At 39.7% G+C, this 25978-nt stretch overlaps 1 protein-coding gene across 4 annotated transcripts in view; it reads left to right on the top strand.

Annotated features, from left to right (window-relative positions):
- Nucleotides 1-17870, top strand: part of otud7b (OTU deubiquitinase 7B) — a 68540-nt gene extending 50670 nt beyond the window's left edge. For 2 of the 4 annotated variants that reach the window (XM_041792948.1, XM_041792946.1), the window contains exons 9-12: nt 2868-3017; nt 3656-3770; nt 6179-6257; nt 9833-17870. In XM_041792948.1, the coding sequence (XP_041648882.1) occupies nt 2868-3017; nt 3656-3770; nt 6179-6257; nt 9833-11314 (1826 nt within the window). In that variant the 3' untranslated portion in view covers nt 11315-17870. Of the gene's footprint in view, nt 1-2867; nt 3018-3652; nt 3771-6178; nt 6258-9832 lie in introns of all 4 variants that reach the window. The other 2 variants (XM_041792947.1, XM_041792945.1) reach the window with 1 other exon arrangement.
- The last annotated feature ends 8108 nt before the right edge of the window (nt 17871-25978 follow it).

The raw sequence follows: 25978 nt of genomic DNA, 5'->3' as shown, positions 1-25978 counted from the left end.
GCAAGGCAAATCTGTGAAACTGCTAAAAAAAATCCCAGTTTTGTTAGTGTAGGGTTCATACCCAACTTATGTATAAATGTTCTAATAATAATTGCAGTGTGTAGGTCCATTAAGACCTGTAAAGTGCTCTGTTCCCATTCATTTCTTACAACTGTCCCCCACTTCCTGACCCCCACCGGACATTTGCATGTCATCCGAATCATATGACTGCAAAGAACCTATTCCAGGAATATAGCCATACTTGTCTCATAATTTGTGCTGTGGGTCTACATTAAGGGAAGTTGTTCTGAAGTTATTACAAGAAAAAGGCAAAAAAAACTCAAAAATCTCACTATCTCTGACAGGATGTCTCTGACTTCCCATGAGCCTGACCAGGCCTGGGCCTGAGAGGAGGGGCGGGGATCCTGGCCCAACCTAGTTTTGCGGGCCACACCGGGCCAGTTTCGAGCCTTAGACCAGCCTCTACTTTAATATATTGGCCCTGTTAAGTCAATCATGCAGACAGATGGACAGCAAACTTTACAAGAGTTGTTAAGTGGGAACTTCCCTTCACCAGAGTTTTGTTCAGTTAGTCCCATGATACCTTCAAAGGGCCAAATAGTGAGCTGAAGCATTCCAGAGTCAACCCCTCTGTGTCAGCTCTCACTGCCTATCATGCCAACAAACGGCTGTTCTGTCTTTACCTTCACAGCTGAAACAACGCCACCACCTTTAACAGACAAATACGATTTTAAAACATTAGGATAGTAGGTGTTTTTAGGTTTGATATGAATGAATTTAATGGGTTGGTACATCTGATATGGAGAGGATGGGGTCCTGCAGCTGAAAAGGCGCCGTTTCTCCAGAGTTTCTGCTAAGCCTGAGAGATAACCAAGAGAGAGACTGCCCAAAGGGCCTGTGTGATCATGGTGGGGCGTAAGGGATTAAAAGATCAGATGATATTAGGGAGCCAATCCATGGAGTGATTAAAAAAAAATGAAATGGATTCTGAAACCAATAGGGAGTCAGGGACGGGAGCAGAGTACACTGTCATAAATCTGTTTGCAGGGCTCTGCACATACTGCAGGTGAGAAAGTACTGACTGACTCCTATATGGAGGGAATAACAATAGTAGGTGGGATGTGGATGCCTTTCTTGGAGCCTTGGAAACTTGAAGACTACTTCACTGTGGCTAAGACTTGTGTAGGAAGCAGCCTCTCACTGTGAAGTATGTTTCCCTATAGAATTCACAGAAAGACTTTACCTATCATTTCAATTAACAGAATTTTAAATATAGATACAGTTATAGAGCAAAAGCTCTGTGGTAAGCAGTGGATCCTATCTTGGTATTCTTTTGATGCTGACGCTACCACTAGAAAAAAGTAAGGCTTATTCTAATGTCTGAGCTGTTAACAAACTTACTGTTCTCAAACTAACGTTGAATTCAGACGTTGGACAGTGTCTGCCTGCTGCTTCAAATACTTGTGGTGGTTAAATGCAGAGAGCAAATCTTCCTCAAGGATCAATACCATAACTCCACTTACAATAAGAGATCGGTAATAAGACCTGCAACAAAGCACCGGCAATAAAACATCAGTTGAATTCATAATAACATATGTTAAACAGAATAGTTCAGCAGCTCTTTAATGCTCCTGATAGCTCAGGGTTATTTACTTGCTCATGTAAAGAATTTAGCTTCACTGACAAATGTTTTTAACAATCTGAGAGTTTCAAAGGAAACATTTTGACTCAGTTGTCAGTGATTGATGTCCTCCCTTAGTTATCCTAATGAAACACCACCCACCTGGTATCTAAAGCTGATTAAAACAAACACTGAAATATTGCCAAACTCTGACTGGCCTAATTTTGTCACATAAAACGAACGAGCGTACACACATCATTTATTCTGTACAACACAAACATTTAGGTCTCCTGTGAAGGAATGTGGTCTGTTTTTAGTAGTTTTATCGTTTTAGTAGGTGATTGCTTTGGACTGTAGACCACAGAACATAAAAATTGAATGGTACCACTAACTGCTTATTACAGAATATGGATACCTTACTCTGAAAAAGATGATTAAAATGAAGTTCTTCTCCCCTTTTCAGTTGACAAAGCTGCTATTATTAGTCTTGCCCTTTCTTGATTGGCTTGAATGAGAATTTAGTTTGAGGTAGGGGCTGCAAGTCTGCACACTGGTTGGTAAGGGGACCACAATTCAAATATATATCTCCTGGGGCAAGACCATTAAGTGCTTTAAAAGAAATAAATACAACTTAAGATCGATTCATGAAGAAATGAGCCAGGGTAAAGCCATCAAAGAAGGAGTAATGTATTCTCTTTAACTACAGCGTTATGGTTATTGCTAGTAAATGAAAAAGAGACTTTAAACAAAGTAAATTGGAAGGTAAAATGCGCAGCAAACTTATTAAAGTAACTTGTAGAACAACCAAATGATAACCAAGGCCCTTTTTAGGTATCAGGAGCAAACAGGATACTCAGCCAAACAATCTATTATATTCTTTAAACAATGAAAATTTACAAAACAACCATCATGTTGTCTTTGATTTGAACCTGAAATTAGCTATTGAGACAAAAAAATGCAGGTTAACATAAATCACTGGCTCTGGTTCTCAGAATCTGGGGTTACATTGAATAATTTTACATTTATTATGACTGACATACCTCAAATTTACTGATTTCATAGGGGACATTAGGCTTGTTTGAGTGTAAACAGTATTTCTGTAAGAGAATTTTAGGTTGGATTTGTTGTTAGAGGCAAACCCTCATTGTTTATTTCTCTCTTGCTCTCTCAGAGAGTTTTATGAGCTGTTTTCATTGCTGCAGGTCATGCTTTTCAGATGTTTAATGTCCTTGTTGCTCTTCCACAGCCTTTGCTCCCATCCCGTTTGGAGGCATCTACCTACCGCTGGAAGTGCCAGCTGTCAAGTGCCATCGCTCGCCCCTGGTCCTGGCGTACGACCAGGCGCATTTCTCTGCCCTGGTCTCCATGGAGCAGAAGGACAGCTCCAAAGAGCAAGGTAATGCTCTGCATCATTCATCTTTATTATCATCTGGATATTGATTTTGCTCTCCAGCAGCCTCTTAGTGAGCATTTGACATTTTAAAGCCGTAAATAACTGCACATTAATCACGGGTGTAACAAAGACTTCCAGATGATTTGCAGATGGATGGAGGAGCTTAAATGAGTAAGATCAGAATGGCAGAGTTCATGAAAGCTGTTTTCTTGGAGCAGACAGTGTAAAGACATACTCTCGTGGTTTGTAGTTTAACAGTTAAGCATTCATTAATCCCTGTATGAATGAAATTCTATTTCCTTTAAAAATAGAACTCAAATTATGTTGGTCCAAAAGCTGTTTCTTGTGTTTTTCAGACTACAAGAGTAAACTTTTCTAGAAACTGAGTCCTTTCGCTCACACTGAAGTTTGTGCTCAGAGTTCAGATAGACAACGTCCAAACATTCAGTTGTTAACCAGACTAAAAATATCAGAATGAACCATCCAAAAACAATATTGGTCAGGCAGATTGGACCAAAATGTGAAAATAGAAAGAATTGATTGCACTCAGAAGTATTTCTGTCTGCAGACATTCCTGAGTGCTTTAGAAAGGTTTTATCCCTTTTCTAAGAATAATTTTTCTTTCCCATCTCCACCAGCAGTTGTGATCCCTCTCACTGACTCAGAGCACAAAATGCTGCCGCTGCACTTCGCCGTGGACCCAGGGAAAGATTGGGAGTGGGGCAAGGATGACACAGACAACGTGATGCTGGCGAGGTATGGCCTGATTCTAAAAACAGCTCCTGTGCTTTCACATTTATTCATGTTTGTGAGGAAAATGTCTTCATTTTCAGATAAATTTCCTCTGAAGTTCTTTTAGGTGTCACAACTAGAAGAGATAAAAATGAGAGCTGCACATGTTTTGTTGCGTGCATACTTCGTCTTGGACAGAGAGAGTGTCAGTGTTTAGGGATTGATCTCTGAACCCAGATTAGTGACACTCAGTTCCACTCACAATGAGATTAGCTCTAAATACTTTCTATGAATGGACTGGGGGAAGGAGCGCCAAAATAGCAAAACCAATAATAACCCTCCACCTTATCTACGTCAGCTGACGACACAGAGGATGTCAGAGAGAAATAATAGTACATGAGTGGACGTTTATATTGTTTGGTTCATTGAGTAATAAGACTAAGGCAGAACAAGAATGAATAACAGCCAGATATTTTTAGCTTTTCATTGCAGCATGCACAAAATGCTCAGCAGTAGCTCATAAATCTCAACTTCTATTGTCTTGCCTTGTTAGGGACCTTGATAATGCAAAGATGGCACTCTTGCTCCATGCCACAATAAAGTAGTCATCAAAGTTTCAGTACTTTTCAAAATGGTTTTACGTCAATGTTTAAAATTTAAGAGTCAAGAAAACTTTCTTTCTATCATACAGTGACAGAGAACGACCTCTGTTTTAAAGCTCAAACAACGTAATAAATTTTTACACCCATTCGACTCGTCAAATCAAACTAAAATCTAAAAATATTTTTATAGCCTTTTAATTGATGCTGTCATGATCATCAATCCCTTACTTATCTACATATACACTAAATGGACAAAAGTATTTGGCCACACCTTGTTTAATTCAGGGGTTTCAAACAGAGCCGTTGCCAAAGGTGTATGAAGTCAAGCACCTAACCATGCAGTCTCCATTTGCAAACATTTGTGAAACATATGGGTCGTTCTGAAGAGCTCATTGAATTCGAGTGTGGTACTGTGTTGGATGTCATCTTTGCAATGAGACTATGAATTTTCATCCCTGCTGGATATTCCACAGTCGACTGTAACTGGATTTATAGAAGGAACAACAGCAACTCAGCCACAAAGCAGAAGACCATATAAAATCACAGAGCAGGGTCAACGACTGCTAAGGCACATGTTGCATAAAAGTCACAAACACTCTACTTATTTCATAGCTAAAGGGTTCTGAACTTCCACTGGCATTAATGTGTTTTTCAGGGTTTGGCCTAGGCCCCTTATCTTAATGCTTCACCACACCAAGATATTTTGGACATCGCTATGTTTCCAACTTTGTGGCAACAGTTTGGGGAAGGCTCTTTTCTATTCCAACCTGACTGTTCTCCAGTGCACAAAGCAAGGACTATAAAGGCATGTGGAGAGCAAACTTAAAAAGTTTGAGTGTTTTTATAAACCACAATAGCTCTACCCCTGGTCCAAATATTGTTTAATTGATTGGACTTCAGGTGTGCTACCTCCTGACTCCAATTAGCTCTCATTGTAGTCAGATGCAGATCAGATCACATTTTATTTCCAATTAGTGCAGAAAACTAGATAGTTTCAAAGGGTTAACCTTCTTTTTCTTGCTACTGTATTTTTTACTGATAAATAAAACCACATCTATCAGGATTTAGGTAAAGGAAAAAAACAGCAATAACCTTTATTTAGTATGTCATAAATGAATTTAATACTCTTTGTAAATTTACGCATTTATACATTTTTGCCTCAGAGAAATAGGTTTTATGTTTAATTTGTTGTTTGAGAAAGACTACTGGAATTTATTGTAAGATATTAGAATACATCAGAGATTATTGATTATAAAACAAAAAATAATAATCACTACGTTTGGGAGAAAGAGTGGGATTTAATAAGGTTATACTTTCTCGCGCTCCTTTATAAATGTATAAACCAAATTGTTGTTTTTTTTTTTATTTCTGTGTCATATATGAATTTCTGTTTGTCTGTTACTTTTTGGATATTATTTCTAATTTTTCTCTTTATTTTCCCCTTTTGCATGTTCAGAATAAACTATCATTAACTCACCTTGTAAACCTCACAGAATAGCCAAACACGAAATACTTGACTTGAATTTTCAAGACAATAACAACAATATTTTATCTTTGATGAGCCTGGTACCAAAAAGTCGCTCTCCATACCCATCTCTACACAGGCTGTCTAGCTTACAGTTCTTTATTTATTCATGATGTTTCTGTGTTTTGTCTGGTTAACTGTTGCAAATACATTCATGAATTTAATGTATAAATTTACATACAACACAGTCAGCAACCTAAATAAACTGTGAATAGATTCGCTGAGTTGGGCTTTCCCTTTAAGGCTGAGAATGTCTGTTTCTTCGTACTCTTTAATATTTTTCTCTCCCTCCCTCTTCCTCTCAGTGTTGCTCTGTCTTTGGAGGCCAAGCTCCAGATGTTGCACAGCTACATGACGCTCACCTGGCTGCCCTTGCCCTGTGAGGTAAACATGTCTTTTTTTCTCTTTGCAAAAACAAGTTTTTGAAAAGACTGGAGAGATTAATCACTGACAGAGAAAATAATACATTCAAGGCCAAATTGAATTTTAGATTAAAATAAACAAACTTGTAATTACCAGATGGATGCCAAAGTATTTTGTAGACTTTAAATGTTATGGCAGTTTGTGGTTAGTGTTAGTTTCCCACTCTCATTATAAACAAAGACAATATTTTTCCCTTTCCGTCCAACCAGCTGTCCTCTAAGTGTGAGCAAAAACAAACTACACTGGGCCATTCAGGTCACAGAGTCACGCCATGTGAACACGGTGACAAAGGTCCTCTTGTGTGCCACATGCTAACATCAGGGTGCTGGCAGTGACAAGTTCACAGCAGTTTCATGGTTAAGCTGCAGTGGCTGATGGAAGTACAGGAATCCCTGTATTTAAATGTAATCTAAGGGGATTGTTGTGTTTATCTGTGCTGCCAGAGGATATCTGTGTGATGGTCATTATTGCTGAAAGACGGGTTATTCTGTAACGGCCTCTTGTTAGAGATCAGAACAATGCGTCATCATGTAGGTCGTGTCTTTTCCAAATATGGTGTTCTTATATTAGCAGCTTCCTTAAACTGTTTGATATGAAAAGGCATTCGGAAACTGAGTCATTTGTTCTTTTTTTGCTATGGTCTGCAAAAAGCGGCTCTATGACTCACTCTCTTCACATCCTCTGTATCTTGTGCTGTTTCTTTCCTCTGCACATGAGGGGCATGGGCCTGCACTGTTTATTTATATTGTTAAATATAGCCTGAGTAGGACTTGTGACCTTTTTAACGAATATTTTATGTTTGTTTTCTTTTCCATTATAGTTTGGTCACTTGATATAGGGCACGCTCACACTAGGCAGTCCACACTGTGCTGAAACATGTGTGACGCTCCTAAGTCCAGTCTGTTTGACTTGTGTGAATGGTCCATGCCACGTTCGTGCAGGGTACGCTTGGAAGAGGCGTGCTTTGGCACAGTAGGATTGCTCTTGCACACAAATGAGCACAGGTGCATTAATTGGATGTGACATATAACAGATGCAACCATTGATAATTATTTTAAACAATGAAAGAGTGTTAGGGAGTCGTATCCAACTCAAAATATCAAGAAAGTGAGTAAAATTCCTGGCACGTTGTCTGCGTATTTCACCACTGTGCCGACTCTGAGACTATGCTACTTACTAAGACGTTTGCGTCAATTATAATATGACTTATCTGTGTTCAGGCCTGGTTTGGCTTGGAGTAATTTGAGTACAGTGACCAGGGAGTGGGGCTTGGTATTTTCCAAAGCCTCACAATACAAAATGTATCAGGATACAGCAGCCAGGATATGATAGGTATTATCATAGCTGCTCCATTACAGCAAATCATTATCACGATTATTTTGACTGGTATTGGGATCATAATTATTAAACATGATCGCTTACTTATCTGAATCTGGGTGTGAATTTTAGATTGTTAAGTAAACTGTTTTGCCTTGATAGGCAGCAGCTCATTAAAAAAACTGTTCTCTTGCATTGATCACTTGCAAGTTATACCCAAGTTTTGGCTATATACCATAGTGTTAAAATTTATTTGTTTTGAGAAATTCGCAGTGATTGATACTATCATGAAAGACTGAAGATCTGAAGATCTTAACTACATTAAAATTAATGCACATTGAAAAAACAGACTTAGTTATGACTGTTCATTTTATTGGTTGTTTGTCAAGCCTGTAGGCTGAGATGGTTTAAGTTATTGTATCCATCTCAGGAAAACTATCCCGTTTGTACTTAAAAAGTCTCCTTAATAAACACACAGGTGAAAAAACAGCATATGTAGAAGAGCCATAGAGGTTGTGTATAGAGAGACATCTCAAATTAATAAATAACACCTGTAATCTGATGTTTTGGATCATTAAAATATTGTGGGTTAACAGCCTTTGTAATTTATGACAGCTTTTTGTGAAGGAAGTTTAGCAGGGACAAGTGCCTTTTGCTTCAAACACTTAACTGCCCAAAAACAAATTCAGAAAAAAAGCATTGTGTGAAATTACGGGTAGTCTTAATATGGGAAAAATGAGGTCAGGCTTTTACTTTGAAATGCATACCAAGGCTACATTCTCCTCGGGAGCAAGTTAATGGGCCGCATGCATGTGACTCTCCTAGAGCATACCTCACATAGCATGAGCACTCAGAGTAAACTATGCTCACATTGTCTTTCAATATGTGTGAAATGGACTCTTAAATTCATTGTTCACAATATAATGCATAGGCACAACACAAGTGCAAGCACTTCCTATGCCATAAAGGCAGGGTGCATGTGGCACAGTGATGGTTTAGCCTCCATTTTCTTGTTTTGATAATCATGTAATGTAAAAATTGTGATTGAAATTAAAAGTCAGTTAATTGCCTAGCGCTACATATTACAATACTCATTGATTTTGAATAATAAACATGTCCTACTCAGAATTAACTACCAGAAGCTGTTCTTTATTGTAGAGGTTAACAGCACAGATAATGTCTGAAGGATCATACACTTTAAACACCTACATTCAGGTCCTTAGAGGGCCAATAAGTTAAGGGAAATGCTCTGTTTATAATCCCTGAGCAATTAATACATGCAAATACAATAATATTTAACTATTTAAACTTGAAATTATGCTATCCGTTGTCTATCTTGCTCTTGTTTTTATACAATATTCATGTGGTTTCACTTTGCTATTAGTTGTATTTGCAAGAATGTCTTAAACCTTTACATCTGCAAACATTAGTCAGCATGAATGGGGATTAAACAGCATTACTCACACTTAATAAACAGCTATCTAAAGTCTTCATTATCAGCTCCACTGTACGGCTTAGGTCTTTGAAAATAAATGATAAAAGTGCTGTTTGTGGTTTTCTGATCGCATTAAGAAGTTGAGGGAAATTCTGACTTTACAGCGCTAATCAGTGCTGGATCTCACAAACCAGCCCATCATAAAGAAGACTAGCTTTTGATCCTACCTGCTAATTAGCCTTGTGTTTTGTCACCTGTAGATGAAGATGGTTTTACTGCAGTATTTTACCCTGTTTTTGCACAGTTTGCATGTAACATGACTCATGTCTAACTCCAGACATATTGATGTTAAAAGAAACACAGAATAATCCAGTTTCTTTGCTTTTAGTTCTGCTGGCAGCCAATAGACTCTCTCATCCGTGTTGCAGGTAGTTTGTTTTGAAGCATGTGCGCCATCATGCAGTTTATAGCATCTGCCACTACCTGTTGGCTTTAATGCCTTAATTTTAACTGCACTATTGGGAATGTGTATCTCAAAGTTGTCCCTACAGTATTTGTGCCAATATTGATTGTGTATTACACCTGTATAGATACACAGATCAGCAAGGAGCATGTAGCAATATATTGCTGTATCAGTTTTTTAAATGCAGGCTTGCTGGGGAGTGGGGACAATCATCAATGTGGTACAGGGTAACAGGCCCCACTGTAAGTTTTCCCAGGGTTAGTGTTCACTTCTGTGCAGTATTTTTCCACTAATTTGTTGTCCTGTTATGTGTCTTCACAGCAAGCCCCCCTGGCCCAGCCTGAGTCTCCCACAGCATCAGCAGGAGAGGACGCCCGCACACCTCCAGACTCAGGAGAGTCAGACAAAGAGTCAGTCAGCAGCAGCTCCAACGGAAACGGAGACACAACCACAGCATCAACGGTCAATGGAGGCAGCTCCTTGGCCAAAAACAGCTCCTCTTCTTCATCAAGTTCGTCCAGCAGCGGCTCTGCAGCAGGAACAGCAGGGAAGGACAAAACCAAAAAGGACAAGGACAAGGACAAAGACAAGAAGAGGGCGGACTCTGTGGCCAACAAGCTCGGCAGCTTTGGCAAAAGCCTGGGCAGCAAGCTGAAGAAAAACGTGGGAGGACTGATGACAGGAAAGAACGCCGGAGCTGGAGGTGTCAAGCAGGAGGGCGGGGAAAAGAAGAAAGGCTCGTTTAGAGGGAGGAAGGGCAGCAAGGATGGCTCGCCTTCAGCCCACGCCTCAGAGGATTCTGGGAAAGGCTCCCCATCCTCAGGTAGCGAGCGTCTGAATGGTACAGGAAGCAGTATGAGCAGCAGTGGAGGCAGCAGCACTGAGAGTGAAACCTACAAGTACAGCGCTGATGTCAAGGTGAGCCTGGGGATCCTGCGAGCTGCCATGCAGGGGGAGAGAAAGTTCATCTTCGCCAGCCTCCTTACGACAAGCAACCGGCAGCCTTTTCAGGAGGAGATGATCCAGCGCTACCTTACAGACGCAGAAGAGCGCTTTAGAGCCGAGCAAGAACAACAGCGGCGCGATCTGGAGAGGAAAAACATCACCAATGGTATTCAGATCCCCAAAAAGGAGACGGTTGGTGGTCCAGAGCTGACATACCGAGCTTATGAGGCAAAAGAGGAGCTGTCAGAAAACTCCTCCCCTACGTTCAACCAGCTCAAAGCCTCCCCTCTGACCTCATCCATGTACTCTGGTGTCGTTCCCATCCCTCGGCCCTCCTTCATAGACCAGCCTGCTGCTGCTCCGCCCCTCACCCAGCACCTTCACATGCATGGCTACATGGATACTCGGCGACAGCTTGCCGGCGGCTCCCCTGCCACCTCTTACCCTGGCCTCCCTTCTTATGCCACCCTTCCCAGACACTGCCCCACAGCACAGGGTCCCCCCCACCCTCAGTATAACAACTCCCAAGGCCCCTCCTCTTTGAGCCCTACCCGCCTTGCACCCTCATACCCCCCTGAGTTTGACCCTCCGGACTACCCTGGGTCTGAACACGCTGCTGGGAGTTACACTAACGGCTTCAGGGACATTCGCTCCAACCTCGACTCCCGGAGCGCACAGCCTCCCGTCAGACACTACTCCCTGGGCAGTGCCGGCGGTCTAGCCAGCCTGCAGTCCAGCCGCTGTCGGACACCCTCCTGCACCTACTACGGACACCCTGAGACAGGCAACTACTGCTCTTACTGCTACCGGGAAGAGCTGAAAAAGAGGGAGACAGAACCAGCCATCCACAGGTTCTGAACAGACCTCGCTTTGGCTCGCATTTGATGAGTGGCCTTTTCCAGTTCAAAAAATAACGTCTTGGGCAGATCAGCTTCTGTGTAGATGAGAGAAGGCACAACCAGCTCCCTCCCTTTTTTTAACCGTGTCACCTCCTGTTGGCGTACAGAAACATAACCAACAGTTGACACAACTACAGCGCGAACAGGGTGGCTGGACTGCTGGGGTCTCCTGATAGGCCGTAGAATAAACTAACTGCACTTCTGTTACATTTTGCTGTGGCTCTTATGCAGGCGTTACGTATGAGTGTGTTTATTCATGTGTGTGTGAGCTGCAGGCTCTCCTCCTTTATCAGTTTAACGCCTTGCTACTGTCTCCTCCTAGTGGAGAGAATGTATATGGCAGGCACCATACACAGCACTCATCCACACACATACAGCTACATGCACACATCTCCACCAAGTCAGACTCACACTACATCATACACAGCGATGCAAGCACAAACAGAGAAGGCTCGATTGTCTCTGCTCCATGTTCTGCTCTCTAATAATGTTAAGGTTGGAGGTTTGAGCGTTTTGAAGTCACGTCAGTTTAGGGTGATTTCAGTGTTATACAGATTTTACACTACTGTTACTAGATGCTTGCATCATATGTACCTCGGGAAACAGCAGAAATAATCCTCGTCAAATTGCTTTTTCGTCTGACACCATTTGCATAATGCAAATTGAAAGTAGCGTGCAATGCTAATGAATAAGCGTTCTGTGGGCTGCTGTGGTGCTAATTTTACAGAATGCAAACCCATAAATGTCCATGCATTTAGGCAACAGCTCTGCACTGTTGGTAATATCTCTAAGAAGAAATAAATAGCTACTAAAACATATATGAACTGAACTCTAAAGATGGCAGCCTAAACACATTAGGTCACAGTATTGACAGCAGAACAAAGTTAACACAGCCTCGAGAAACTTTCCCTAAAGCCTGATCCAGAATATTTCATGTTTGTTGGAGTTACTCTCTATCTCAGTCACGTCTTCCTGTTTGCAGCCTGGCACAGAGGCTTTTAATCAAGGCCAACTGAGGCATGAAATAAGTCAACATGTCACACTCAGCTCAACAAATTTTGGAGACAACTGTCACATAAATTAAACGCTTTTCTCTCAACTGTTTAACTGTTACGAAACGCATTTGTGGATCTTTGAAAAGGGAGTTAAGGCTGTGACTAACACTAGAGTGATTGTGGAGTAATCTGTTTATGAATTTCTATATTTATGAACTGATTATTGGTTCTATGAAATACAATGCTGCAAGAGAAAAACGGTCAATCAGGGCCATCTTTTGTCATCAAGGAGAAGAAAGAAACCAAGAAATAGTTTGACTTTTAAGAACTTGATTCAGAGGATTGTGACCACAAAAAGAAATATATCTTAAACCAGTAAAACGATTATTTAAATAGTGTTATATTTGAAGCTTTGGGGTCAAGCAGTTGAACTTCTTGTCTAAAAAACAGTTTAGCTTTGCACATAAGAGATTATCAATCCAAAATCCCATCCAGTTAAATAAATAGATACGACAGCCTATCAGGGCCACTTTAAAAAATACAGGGGATCCGATCATTTTCAAGAAAATGTTGAATATGCAAAATCAGAAATTTACAAGAATCCAAACATTTTGACTTCATTAAGTTTTAAATTTATGAGATAAAAAATGAAACTTTTGAGTTCAAAGAGTCGTTAACATACAAGAAACAAAACTTTAAACTTGAAATTATAAAGTTGAAAGTAGTCAATCACAAAAATAAATACCAGATGAAGAAGTTTTCCTTGCTTTCCTTGCAAAGATGGTTTCCTTGTGTAGCAGTTGAGAGCTTTATCAAATTATACTGTTTACTTGGACTGAGGAATAAAGAAGTTCTGTGATTTTAGACCAGAATCATCAAATTATTGGAATTCTTACTTTAAACATGCAGTATGTAAAATTCACCACCAAGGGGCTCTCAACTGAAACAATGACTCAATATGACCAGTATGAGCCATCGCTGCACATCTCTGCTCGTCTCCACCATTTACTTTGTTCTGAGTTGAGGTCTCTGTTCAGTAAAAACGGCACTGTGTAACGTATAGGCATGTAACGGTATCAAAGGTAGGTAATAACTCGGTAAGAAGTCCATGGTACGGTATTTACTGTCATATTTTAGAAATTCCTAAAACAACCAATGAAGACTAGGGGGAAAAAGTGACATCTGCATTTATTTAACAACAACTTGAGTGTTACAATATGGCAAAAAAGTGCCATAGGTGTGCTTTAGGCTTATAAACATATACTTGTTTGCCAACCTTCTAAAACATTTGTTGTCCACCACTGAAAACAGCTGTAGCTCTTTGGTGATATATTCACTGATACACATTGTCATCGGTTGAACCCTTGTGCTGTTGTAGGGAAGTGGGTTTGTGAACGCTTCCTTGAGAGTCTTTAAGCCTGGCCAGATTCTGCTCCTCGCATCATCATGAATCTTTTTGGGGAGATGATTTGCCAAGTGGCGCTTTATATTGCTTATATTCCCCATCAGGTGTGTCACCACAGTCTACCAGTGTCTGTGTACTATCACTATTTCTTGACACCAGGAAACCAGGATGCTTCCACAGGCCAGATTTAGAAGTAGCTGGAGCCTCCACACTCTCATAAACTTTAGTCGCTAGGGTCTTCCCATAGACTGATTCTCCCTTGCCGCTCATAGCATCCACCATTTTCCTGCTGTTAGACCAAACCTGAGTAGAGTGCAAAGGATCATGGGTGCTGGGAACTGTGTTTCCACTTTCCTTCTCTTTGCTTCACACACAAAAAACGACAACACTTTTTGCCCTGAAGACCTACCTTTTAGTACTTTCACATGTCCACAACGACACGGAGGCGCGTCTATCGATGTGATACCATTACATCTCTAATACAGCAAATTTACTAAACTTATAATGAGTGAGAAATGCACTGAAAAGTGCACTTTTGCCTTTGCACTAGAAGTGGTTCCAGAATGAACATACGGGATGTGCTACAGGATCCTTGCGCTCAGGTGTGGCCTCCAGCATGAATGCAGAAGTGCACTTTTTAGTGCATTTCTTCCTCAGTATGGGAAATTTATGAATGAAAACAAAAGACTGGTCATGTGTTTAGTAAATACACCTTATTAGGTGTTGTTTTTATAGAACAGAGTCCTTCAAAACAATTTGAAACAAGAAGTATTAAAAAAGAGGGGATACGTGGGCAGCACTGAGCTATGTTGGACTGAAACGCGCCGCAAATACCTTGTGTGTGGGATTCTATGTTACGGAGGTGAGGTTGGGGGATTAAACTTGTAGCTCATTGCAGCCACCATGACAAGACATGTCCCAAAAGTGTGAGACCTAAATTTAATTTAAAAAGTTATAATATAGGATTGGCCACTTTTAGATTGATATAGACATTTCTTTGCAACAATGTACATATTGTATCTTTAAAGACATGTTGCCTTAAACCAGGGCTATTCAGAAGAAAGGGAGATGATCTGATCCAGTGTGGGTTCTGGGTTATGTTTCTCGTATGGCTTAATGTTGTTGTTAATGTACAGCTTTATAAAGTTAGTCAAAATTTCTGAATTTTCTTTCCCTCAAAAATGTCTAGGGCTTCTTGTAAAGCTATGACTAAATAAGCTCTAAATATTTACGTGAAGATTAACGGATCCCTCTGATTTTGACATTTTTTAGAAAGGCCCTCATACGTCATAAATAGAGGTTTAATAAAGAAGATAAAATGGTTCATCAAAGAGAACTGCAGCTGAGAAAGATTGTCTCCAAATTCTGTTTGTAAGATGTAAAGGGGAAAATGCCCCTTTGTAGGATGATGGTACACCGTTAGATTAATATTGTACTGAAAAGCTCTGCATAAGTTAAAGATCCTGAACCTGTTCTGATACATGAAACTCTGCACTCTGAAGGTTGAAAATGTGAACCGTGTCATACTGTCTCATGATCAAACTAAAGGTTAACGCCAAACATCCACAGTGTTTCAGGACATTTTAACATCTATTTATTCAGCCACTGACCACAAACTCTAAACTTCTGCCGAAGGCGGTTCCTAGATCCCAAATCCAGCTACGTTCTCTCCTTTTGCACAAATTCAAGCACTTTCCCATCGTCTGTGGTTACAAACCTTTTTACTGTTTCTGAAGTGGCCTGACTGTTGTCCGTCGTCCATCTTTGCAGACACTGCCACCTCTGTTCATGGGAAATCAGGGCCACAGGTCAGGAGGGTTTCAGTTACTGTAGAGCTGCAGCGTTTTGGTGCCAGTGTCACCATCTAACTCAGTCTCCTAGTTGCCTTTTCAGCGTTTGCGTCACAATCCTCTTTGTACATTTTGCAGGACGGACATCCGGTATCTGCTGCTTGCTTCATCGCCTGCAGTTTCTGCTACTACTGCCCCAAAGTTGAACCATTTTAGTTATTTAAAAACAGTGTGGAAGCTACTGGGATCTTTATGTTTGAGTTAGACGTATGAACTAAAAGATGCAGGCTGATGTTTTGTTTGAGTCTTCCTTATTTTGATGAGGCTGTTTTAGTTTTACTGATTCTGATTAAATTCTTATTTCTTCCCCTGTGATAAGCCATTTTTGAGGAATTTCTTTAAATTTGGTGTGACTCAAGTTGCTCTACTTTATTCTTCAGCATTAAATCTTAAAAAAAGCACAATTTAGTATGCAATTCACTGCCTTGCCCAGGTGAGGGCGCCCTTGTTTTATTTTTCTGTTTAACTCTTTGTTGGGAGCTTCAATTGTGACCAACATTCTAACAAAAAACAGCCTAAATACCAAGGAATAACTTTAAAATATGGTAACTGAACACTATGTTATGATTATTTATGTAAGTGAAGCTGGTGATAAAAAAAAACACTTGAGTTGAACTGACACTCAAACCCTTAAGTCATGCTACTTTCCCAAAAACAAACATTTGGTGTTTTTCTGTGTCCATGCACTTACATTTTAACTCAAAGGAGATCCATGAGGCGTTCCCTGACCGTGGGAAATATGATGCTTGTATTAAAAAATGTTGTATGTGTGTGCAAACTCTGCCCTCCAAAATAATAATGAGCTAAAAAAAACATGTTTTAATTTTATTTTTTGCAATGAAATGGATGCCTCTGAAACATGTAAGACATTAGACGTTACAAGCTTTGACTCCTTTTTGTATTTAAGAAAAAAACGATGAGAGGTTGTATAAATATGTTTGAGTTATTTTTGTAAGCCCAAAGTTTTACAGCGTTTTTAAAGGGTAAGAATGTATTTTGTGGGATACTTAAACAGGAGTGGATGAAAAGCTTGTGAGAGCCCAGATTTGGAGTAGATTTGGTGATATTTCGGCTGTGAAAGGCGACTCCCAGACCAGACGGGCCTCTTGGGTCTCTTATTGCAAACTAATTTCCTCAATGCTGACCTAACAAGATACCATTTGAGAATTTATATTTATAGTGAGATTTTTTAATAGGTTTCCTTGTGGGATGTTTAGTTGAGACGTTTTAGGATGTTCTTTCTCACAAGGCTAATTGTCTAGCAGTCCGGCTTTTATTTGTTTGTTGCTTTCATTGATTTGTAAAGTTTTGTTTACTTTTTTCTACAACCACCGAACCGTGCTATGCTAAAACATGACAGTGATGTTCTTGTCGACCCAGCTCGTTTGCTCCGCACCCGAGGAGAAACAGCTCAGAATTAGTTTTTGCGACACAACTGACCCGATCTATTTTTATAAATATTGTACAACACTGTATTTTCTGTGTGAGCAGAATCTTCATCATCGGTGACATTAACATGGATTACTTCGAGTTGCATGGGACTGGAACTGTTGCATGTAAATGGCGATCCATTTTACCAAATTTGTGCATTATTTTAACTTGATTTCTCTCGTCCTGGTATTTTGATCTGTTTTAATTTTCTATTGTTTTAATGTTTTGTTTTTTTGAGAGGAGAGCCCTAAGGCTGTGTGACAGTGCAATCTGGATAGAAAGAACATCAGATTTTATGTTATTAGGTTATTATTATTATAATTATTAATTTTTTTTGCACCGTTTGAATAAATTCTCATTGTATTTCAAGAATGCTATGCTTCCTCTTTTTTCTGTGTTTAATATTATACTTTGTTTTTATCAAAATTGCTGCATTATAAGAAGATAAGGCTTATTTATTTAAAGAGTGCCATTCAGGCAAAGCAATTAAAAATAAGCTTTTAGCATTAAAAGCATTAGAAGACAGGGTATTATAGATCAGTGGTTCTCAACTGGTGGGTCGTGAAATGTGTGCCAGGGAAAAATGTGGCAAAAATCTATTGTATGGAAGCCCTAATTGGACATTCATGCATGAATTCTATATGTTTTCCTATGATGATGAGTAAACTTCAATGTTTGTCTCAAGATTTCACCTTATTTATCTCTTTTTCTTTGGATTACAAGCAGGCTTTTCCAAGATATTGATGAAATTCCTTATGAGATTACCAAAATTCCATGCTGTCTTAGAAGGAGGGGGTAAAATGAAATAAATGCATACATTTCCTTCTGTAATGATGTTCATTATTATTTTTGCCTGGCTGTATGATTATGTTTTGTTCCATTTAGGAAAATGCTAAATTCTTTTTTGATAAATTTGAGTGGTTGAAATTTTTCTAGAAATTTTGGGTGCAATTTCTCTTAAAGGGGACATATTAACCCTTCCAAGACACGTTTATATTGGTCTCAGAGGTCCCCAAAACATGCCTTTCAAGTCTGTTGCTGAAAAAACACTCCAGTCCTTGGAAAAATTTCGAGGATTCTTGACACTGGATTAGTCCTCTGACAGCAGTTGATGATGTATCCTCCAAAAACGCCCATTCAAGGATCCTTCCTTGGCTTTGAGAGCCAGCTGAGCTTCAGCTACCGGCTAAGAGGAAGATCAGGAGAGGAGGACATAACCTTCTTCCAAGCAAGGAGGGCCAACTAAACCTGGGGGCGGGGCTAACTCCCCACATGACATCATGAGGGGAAATTCTGAGAACAGCTCATTCTCGCACATATTTCCTGAAAGGTGGAGAAAGAGAGAGTGTGGAGTGAATGGATTTTTCTGGTACTTGAGGGGATTGTGGACAGACCAGGGGCATATTTTTGTTATTAAAGCCTGAAAAATGGATTTTGCATAATACTCCCTCTTTAAAGGAGCAGTGGTGGATCCTGATATCCGCCCAGTTAAGAATCACTGTCATAGATGGTATGTTATACTCCTTTTCCACTTGTGGCCCAAATAAAATATCTTTGTTGCATATTGATCAAAATCTAATATGGATTAAGTACTAGTTGGAGTTTTGACCCTGTATAAACCAGCCTTGAACAGCCTTTCTCAGAACAGTCAGTTTTGTTGTATCTCTTTACATGTGAATGAGCTTCTTCTCACCCTGCCCTTCTCTTCCATGGGGTTCTTTACTGTCACATGAATTTACACCTCATACCTGCAGGGTTCCTGCAGGTCCTTTAAGAGTCTTTAAAGGTCTAAAATTTGATTTTTGAAATTTAAGGTCATAAAAAGTCTTATTTTTACTTGTGAGAGGTCTTACATTTCAGAGAGCCGTCAGACCTACACGTTTTTATCCAGTCTGTTTCTAGCCAACTTAATGCAATTTTAATTATCTTTGTTTGCGTGGTTTTCCACATTAGAGCAAACTACAGCAGTGCTGGCTGTACATAGCCTGTGTGTGTGTGTAAGTCCCACCCCTCATTGTGAACAGGGCTCAGAGAGAAGCCTTCAGTGTTAGAGAGATATTAGTTAGATAGCTTAAGCAAAAATATATATTCAGTCACATCATTGTTTAAAGGCTGTTCCAAAAACTGTGGCAGCTCCATGACTGCTGTAAAGTAAGGCTGTTCATACTCGCTGCCTCAGGTCTGCATCTCTTCCTCTGCAGAAAAATGCACCAGGATGTCCCTTTGATATTAAGTGCCATAGCTTGTTGCATCTTAGAGATAATATTGATATAACAAATCAGCATTTTGAGCTCTTTGAGAAACATCACTGTGTGCATCACTGACCAATTAATAAATACAGTATACTAGTTATTTATAAGTAAAACAAGACAAATCTTGTGAGGAGCTATAAAAACCAGTCACTGATATAGGTAGACAGAAACAGGAAGAGTTAGCATGCTATGGTCTGAGTTTCTGTGATTTTTAAACTTTTAAGGGGATTAATTTAACACAGGGCTCTCTGCTCTGAGAATGAGAATTACAATATAAACATATAAACAAAACTAGATGGCTCACTTAATGGATAGATTATATAGAAGTCTCCTTGTAAGAGATCGTGTTTAGGACTTTAAAATTAGGATTTCATCAAGAAAAAAGGTCAAATCAATGCTGATTTTGAAACCAATGTGTCACATTTTTCTTTTTGTGTCCTGGAGAGGGGCTCCGTTTTTGTAATTTTTTCTGGGGCTTTTTGGCTTTATGCAGATATGGATAGCTGAAGAGAGAGGGGAAATGTGTGAAGAAAGAATGGGGGAAGACATGCACCAAACAGCGCAGAATTGATCTTGTGACCACTGCATCCAGGACTATAGCCTCTGTCTGTAAAAGACGAGGCTCACAGGAAATAGTCTTTGGACCCACAATGAAGTGTGCTTAGGCCCATTATTTTAGGATTACTGAATGAAAACAAATAAAAATGATGTTAATTTTCACATCAGCGTATCACATTTTTCCATTTGGGTCCCAGAGTGGGGTTTAGCTTATCTGAGGGGTTCCAATGATTTAACACTGGAATAAATAGCATGTACTAATGACTTATCATCTTCTTAAATGTATGTATATGTTAAATGAGTCAACGTCATATAAGGCTTCATTCATTTGTGGTTGCACCACCTGACATTTGCAAACAATTTCAAATTAAATAGGCAAATACCTAGACACATGTTGTTACCTCTAGTTAGAAAGTGGCTACATATGTTTTTATTTTGTTTTGTTTTGGGTTTTTTTTTTTTTTTTTTTTTTTAATGAAGAATTTTATGGCACAATAAAATTTTGCTGTTCTACCTTGGTTGTACCACCTGATATGGAAAGTGTATCACTCATCTAAACAAAACACTAACTAATCAGTTTTAATATATGACACCTCATTTAACTAACAGGAAGTAAAGTAAATATTTTCTGATTCTTTAAATGTTATTATTTATTTTATAGGGACACGTTTGCAGTTTCACCACCTGAAACACTGGTAGTGCCACCTGACTTTTGCAACTAATGTTGAATTAACAGGCATACACTGAGACTCATGTTGTTAATTTTTTAATTTTTAGAAAGTGAATACATATATTTTTTAAAAAATAAAATCAAAAGTTAAATGGTAAAATAATTTTTAAACAGATTCGCAGTGTTTTGACCACCTACTGTGACTGAAGAGACGTGTTTTTATCATTATTTGAAAATCTACAAACCATTTCATTCTGCTGGAGCCAAAATAAATGATAAATTATGCTACAGTCTGTTTTTAACTCTTCAAAATTAAGTTCCCATGGCAACGGTTGCACCACCCCGACATTTAAGAACCTCAAAATTCCTGGACAAAAGTTGTTTTTTATGATCTTACTAGGTTTACATTGTTAAGTTTTATTAATATTTGTTCATTTCTAATATTTAAACCATAAAATCATGCCAAAGTATTTTAATTTGAATTTCTCACAGTTAAATTGTCATTTTCCATAGCATCAGTAATCCATTCATTTACTCAGACAATCGCACAGCCTGACATTTTCAGGGTTTGAGATGCCAAAACATGAAATAGATTATATTATTTAAATATACTGAAACGGTATTAAAACAAAATAGGTTTTGTAGAACAAATTGATATCTATCATGAATTGATTGTTTTTAAAAGGAAATTATAGTTTTGAGCACAAAAATATGCAAATCATGTCAGTGACCCTAATACAGAAATAATGTATCTGTAACAGGTCCATACAGGGCAGAAATAATGGCAAACTGATATATCAATTACCTCTAAAAACAGCATATAATCATCACAAACAAAACAAAGAATATCATGTTAAAGCCTTGATTATCATAAGAATCCAGCTTTTAAAGTCAGCATGTTAAAAGTCTGACCTAAAAGCATTTGAGCTGCCAAAGTGTCTGTCAGCAAGGCACCAAATCCCATTCAACATGACTGTAACAAAGATCTTCACTCTGTGTGGGAGAAAATACGAGTATCGTTTGAGCATTGCTGGCTAAGTGTAGCTGCAAAGACATCTAATTGGATTTAACAGAATAAAAAAAGAATTAATGACCATGAAGCTAAGCTGTTTAATTTCTTTGAGAGAATCCTTTATTTGTCATCAGTGTCATTGTGCTTCAACCTAACCTTGATGCATTATACATTGTTGAATAACTCCAGCTCAGATGATGCAAGGTCCTGTGTCTGCGACTGTTTTATGTATCAGAGAAATCGGAGACCCTTATGTAATATTGAACAGTTTCCCATGTGGTAAAAAATCCAGACCTCTCTCTATTATAGTTCACAAGGACAGCGTCTCCTCACCTGTTCAGCAGGACGGACCACACTCAGGATTACTCAAACTTTCCCTGTCCTCGCTGGGAAGGAATTTTCTCCTGACTTGGCCTCCTGTATTTGTCTGACAGAGAGTTACTGCTGGTTTCTTTCCATGAGAGAGGAGAGGAGAGACTCCCAACACAGACCTGCTAAAGGATCAGAAAAAGGTACTGCTCACACAAACCCACTGCTGATAGTTATTTAGTTAGATTACTTTGACTTTAAGGGAGATTTTGCAGACTTGAAGGCTAAAGGTCAGAAGTTTGATAGTTTTATGAATGTTGGCTCGCTGGCTGAGCTGCTGGTTCAGTTTGAACCCTCCAGACTCGCCTGAATACAGAATAAGAGCGCTTCATATGAAAAGAAGGCCTGACTTTTTCATTTTATTATCTGCCTGCATAACAAAAGTGTTCATCTGTGATAACATTCAGGTAGAAACAGGTTATGGAGAACGAAATATTAATGTTGATCCAATTAGAACATTTAATTCCAATAAATGCGTAACATTTGACGGTCTAATTTTGAAGACTTACATTGATTTTCACTGCATTTTATATACTTCACACCAAGACACCACTTTGTAGATTTTTATATCACATACAGGAAATGCATTTAACTTTTAGAACACCATGCATTTTTCCATGCATGATCTAAATCAACCCTGTATAAAGATGATAAACTACATGAATGTGGACAAGCTGCAACAGTAAAATGGATCCAGCACATATCTGAGATGCTATGATAATTACAGTAATTTAGAATAAGACTTTAAATATGCAAAGTGGTCTGCAGAAACACATTATTATGTGGTCATAGCCTAGTATGTACTGTATGTGATACTTTATATTGTGTGTGTACACTTCCTGTTTGTACTCTGAGGGGAAAAAGCAGCAAAAGGGTGCTTTAGGAGACATAAAACGATACATGGCCATCCAGGGTGTCTTTCCAGTGTAGAAAATGTGATAATTTTTCCTTTTGGGTGTTATTTCTGAGAAGTAAATGTGATCCAGTGGCATGTAAGAAGACCTTCCACTGGGTAAAACAGGTTTAAATGCCCATCTGTGCACATATTGAACAGAAGTCATGAACAAGTACACTCAAGATGACCATTTATAATCACTTAGATAGGAGAAAGCATGACAAATACTGACAATAGCCAGCCCTCAGGACCCTGCACCATCCATCCATCCATCCAGCCAGCCATCTATCCATCCATCCATCCATCCATCCATCCATCCATCTTCTTACGCTTATCTGAGGCCGGGTTGCAGTGGCAGCAGGTGAAGAAAGTCAACCCAGACATGCTTCTCCCCAGTGCTCCTTTCCAACTCCCTCCCCAGGCGAACCCAGACTAGACAGGACATACAATCCCTCCAGTGCATTCAAGGTCGTCCCCTAGGTCTCCTCCCAAAAGGAGGTGCCCAGAAGACCTCCACAGGGAGGTGCCCAGTAGGGATCCTGACCAGAAGCCCCTAGCACCTCAATTGGCTCCTTTCGACATGAAGAAGCAGCAACTCTACTTTGAGATCCTCTAGATCAGGGGTTCCCAAACTTTGAAGCCCGTGACCCTCAAAATAACAGTATCAGAAATCAGGGACCCCCACCTTTTCTTGAGGGGGATAAAGAGCAAGATGTTGCACAAAGCAGGCACAAAATGTACATTTAGATTGTAACTTTTACTTACATTAAGTACAAATATCACTTGAGAACTATATTTTTCTTTGTTTTTTGAAGAGTATCCCACAACCCCCCCCCCCCCCCCCTTCATTGTCTCACAACCCTCCTGGATGTCTGAACTCACCCTGTCTCTTAGAATGAGCCCTGTTACTCAGCAGAGAAAACCCTTTTTTGGGCATTACCCAGAGTTCATGAACATAGGTGTTGGAAAGTAGATAGACTGATAAATGGAAAGCTTTGCCTTTCAGGTAAGCTCTCTCTTCACCACAACAGACTGGCACAACACCTGCAGCTCTGCTGATGCTGCACCAATCCACCTGCCAATCTCACGCTCCCTTTTATCCTCACTCGGTGAAGAGGACCCTAAATACTTGAACTCCTTCACCTGAGGCAGACATTGAATTATTTCAATTGGTGGCCTTGGACTTGGAGGTGTTGACCCTCATCCCAAATGCGTCTCACACAGCTGCAAACTGCCCTACTTGCTGGAGGTCTCCAGCAGAACCACATCATCCACAAAAGTAGAGATGCAATTCTGAGGTACCTGAACTGGCAACCCTCCTCCCCCGGCTGCACCTCGAGATCCTGTCCATGAAAATCACAAACAGAATTGGTAATAAGGGACATCCCTGGCAGAGGCCAACACACACCAGAAACATTTCTGACTTTGTGCCAAGGATGAGGTCACAACTATCATTTTGGTTGTACAGGGACCTGAGGCCCCATACTCCCACAGTGCCCCTCACATGACCCCCTCAAAATATGAAGAGTATATCCAAAATGTACTTGTTTTAATGACAACAGAACAAAATAAAATATATGTTTACTTTGGGCTTCCATACATATTGGACTTCTGACACATTTTTTGTTTATCCAATCACACATTAACATCCCAAGGAAAAGACTTAAGTGTCCCACTTATGGGTCCTGGCCCACCAGTTGAGAACCACTGCCATAAGAAACCTTAAAGTGGAGAACATAGGAAAAAGTGCCCTTTTGGGGGCTGCATGGTGGTGCAGGGGTCAGTGCTGTTGCCTTGCAGCAAGACGGTTCCTGGTTCGCTTCCCTGCCTAGTTGTTTGTTTATATGCCAGCCCTGAGAGTAACTGGTGACCAGGCCAGGGTGTACCCTGCCTCTAGCCCAATGACAGCTGGGTTAGGTTCCAGCCCCCTGCAACCCTCATTGGGATAAGCGGTATAGAAAATGGATGGATGGATGGATGGATGTCCTTTTGGAGGACATATAGATGGAGAAAGAAACACAATAAAATGCCACACAAGCTGTGTGACATGCTACAAAACCTTCTGCTCACTGGTTTACAGCACCGCAATTAATGTCACTGAGTGAAACATGTTTAAATTCCCACTGGTGTACATCTATAGAGGAAAGCATAATGAGATGCCATGTAAAGGCCCTCAAAGTGAAGGAACTGTAATTAAGTGCCCTTCAGAGTGCCTTACAGAGATAACATATCAAGTACTCTATAGCATGCTCTAACACTGGAGGAAAAGGGATCAAGTGCCCCTTTTTGATGCACTTAAGATAGATAAAATCCAACTGAATACCACATAAGGAGCCCAGCATGCTAAACACCATTCTTTGCACTTGTTCCCCACCACCAACTAGTTCTAATATCTCCCTGTGCCCATCTACTGAAGAGAACCTGATCAGGTACAATGAAAGGGCCCTTCCAGTGGAGGGAACTTAATGAATTTCTATGCAAGGTACCTTGTAATGGAGAAAACGTAATAAAATATTCTCTTTGATACCCTAACAGTGAAAAAAAGGAATAAAGTGCCATCTTGGGCACCCTTAAGACAGATAAAACTCAGTACTTGCTACAAAAGCTGCACAATGGTTCCCAGATGCATGCAGCTGGTATCTTTTTACTTTGCATCTTTTGAACCCCAGACTGCCTGCAGTTTGTTTGTATGTTTGTTTAATTTTTGCATGTCAGTGTACTTCTTTCCTCTGTGAATTATTGTTGGTGTTGGGGTAGAGGTAGTTTGGGGCTAAAAGAAAACTGACTTTGCAGCTTCTGTCTCTGTGTGAAGGGTCAAATAGGTGAAATAAAACTGTGTTGATGCAGGACTCCTATAGGTGAATACAAACAATGAAGTAACATTCAGAGTACTCTGTACATTTCCTCTCTAGGATGCCCTAAGAGTGGAGAAAATAGGTCTAAGGCTCCTCCTGGGTGACCTTAAAACTGAGAAAACAGGATGAAGTTCCCATAAAACAAGATGGCATTGTATAGTGTCCTTGGATAAAACATGATACAGGACCCTATAGTCTGCTCTACATGCTAAAAAACCGTCTGCACACTGGTTTCCACAGCATACAGCTTGTGCCTTTTTATTCCAAACCTCTTTACCCCCATGCAACATAAAATATATTGAATATTTTTATTTTTGCATACTGATGTATG

The sequence above is a fragment of the Cheilinus undulatus genome, linkage group 8, assembly GCF_018320785.1.
Source record: "Cheilinus undulatus linkage group 8, ASM1832078v1, whole genome shotgun sequence".
Taxonomy (NCBI): domain Eukaryota; kingdom Metazoa; phylum Chordata; class Actinopteri; order Labriformes; family Labridae; genus Cheilinus; species Cheilinus undulatus.
This window is presented reverse-complemented; position numbering and strand designations above follow the sequence as displayed.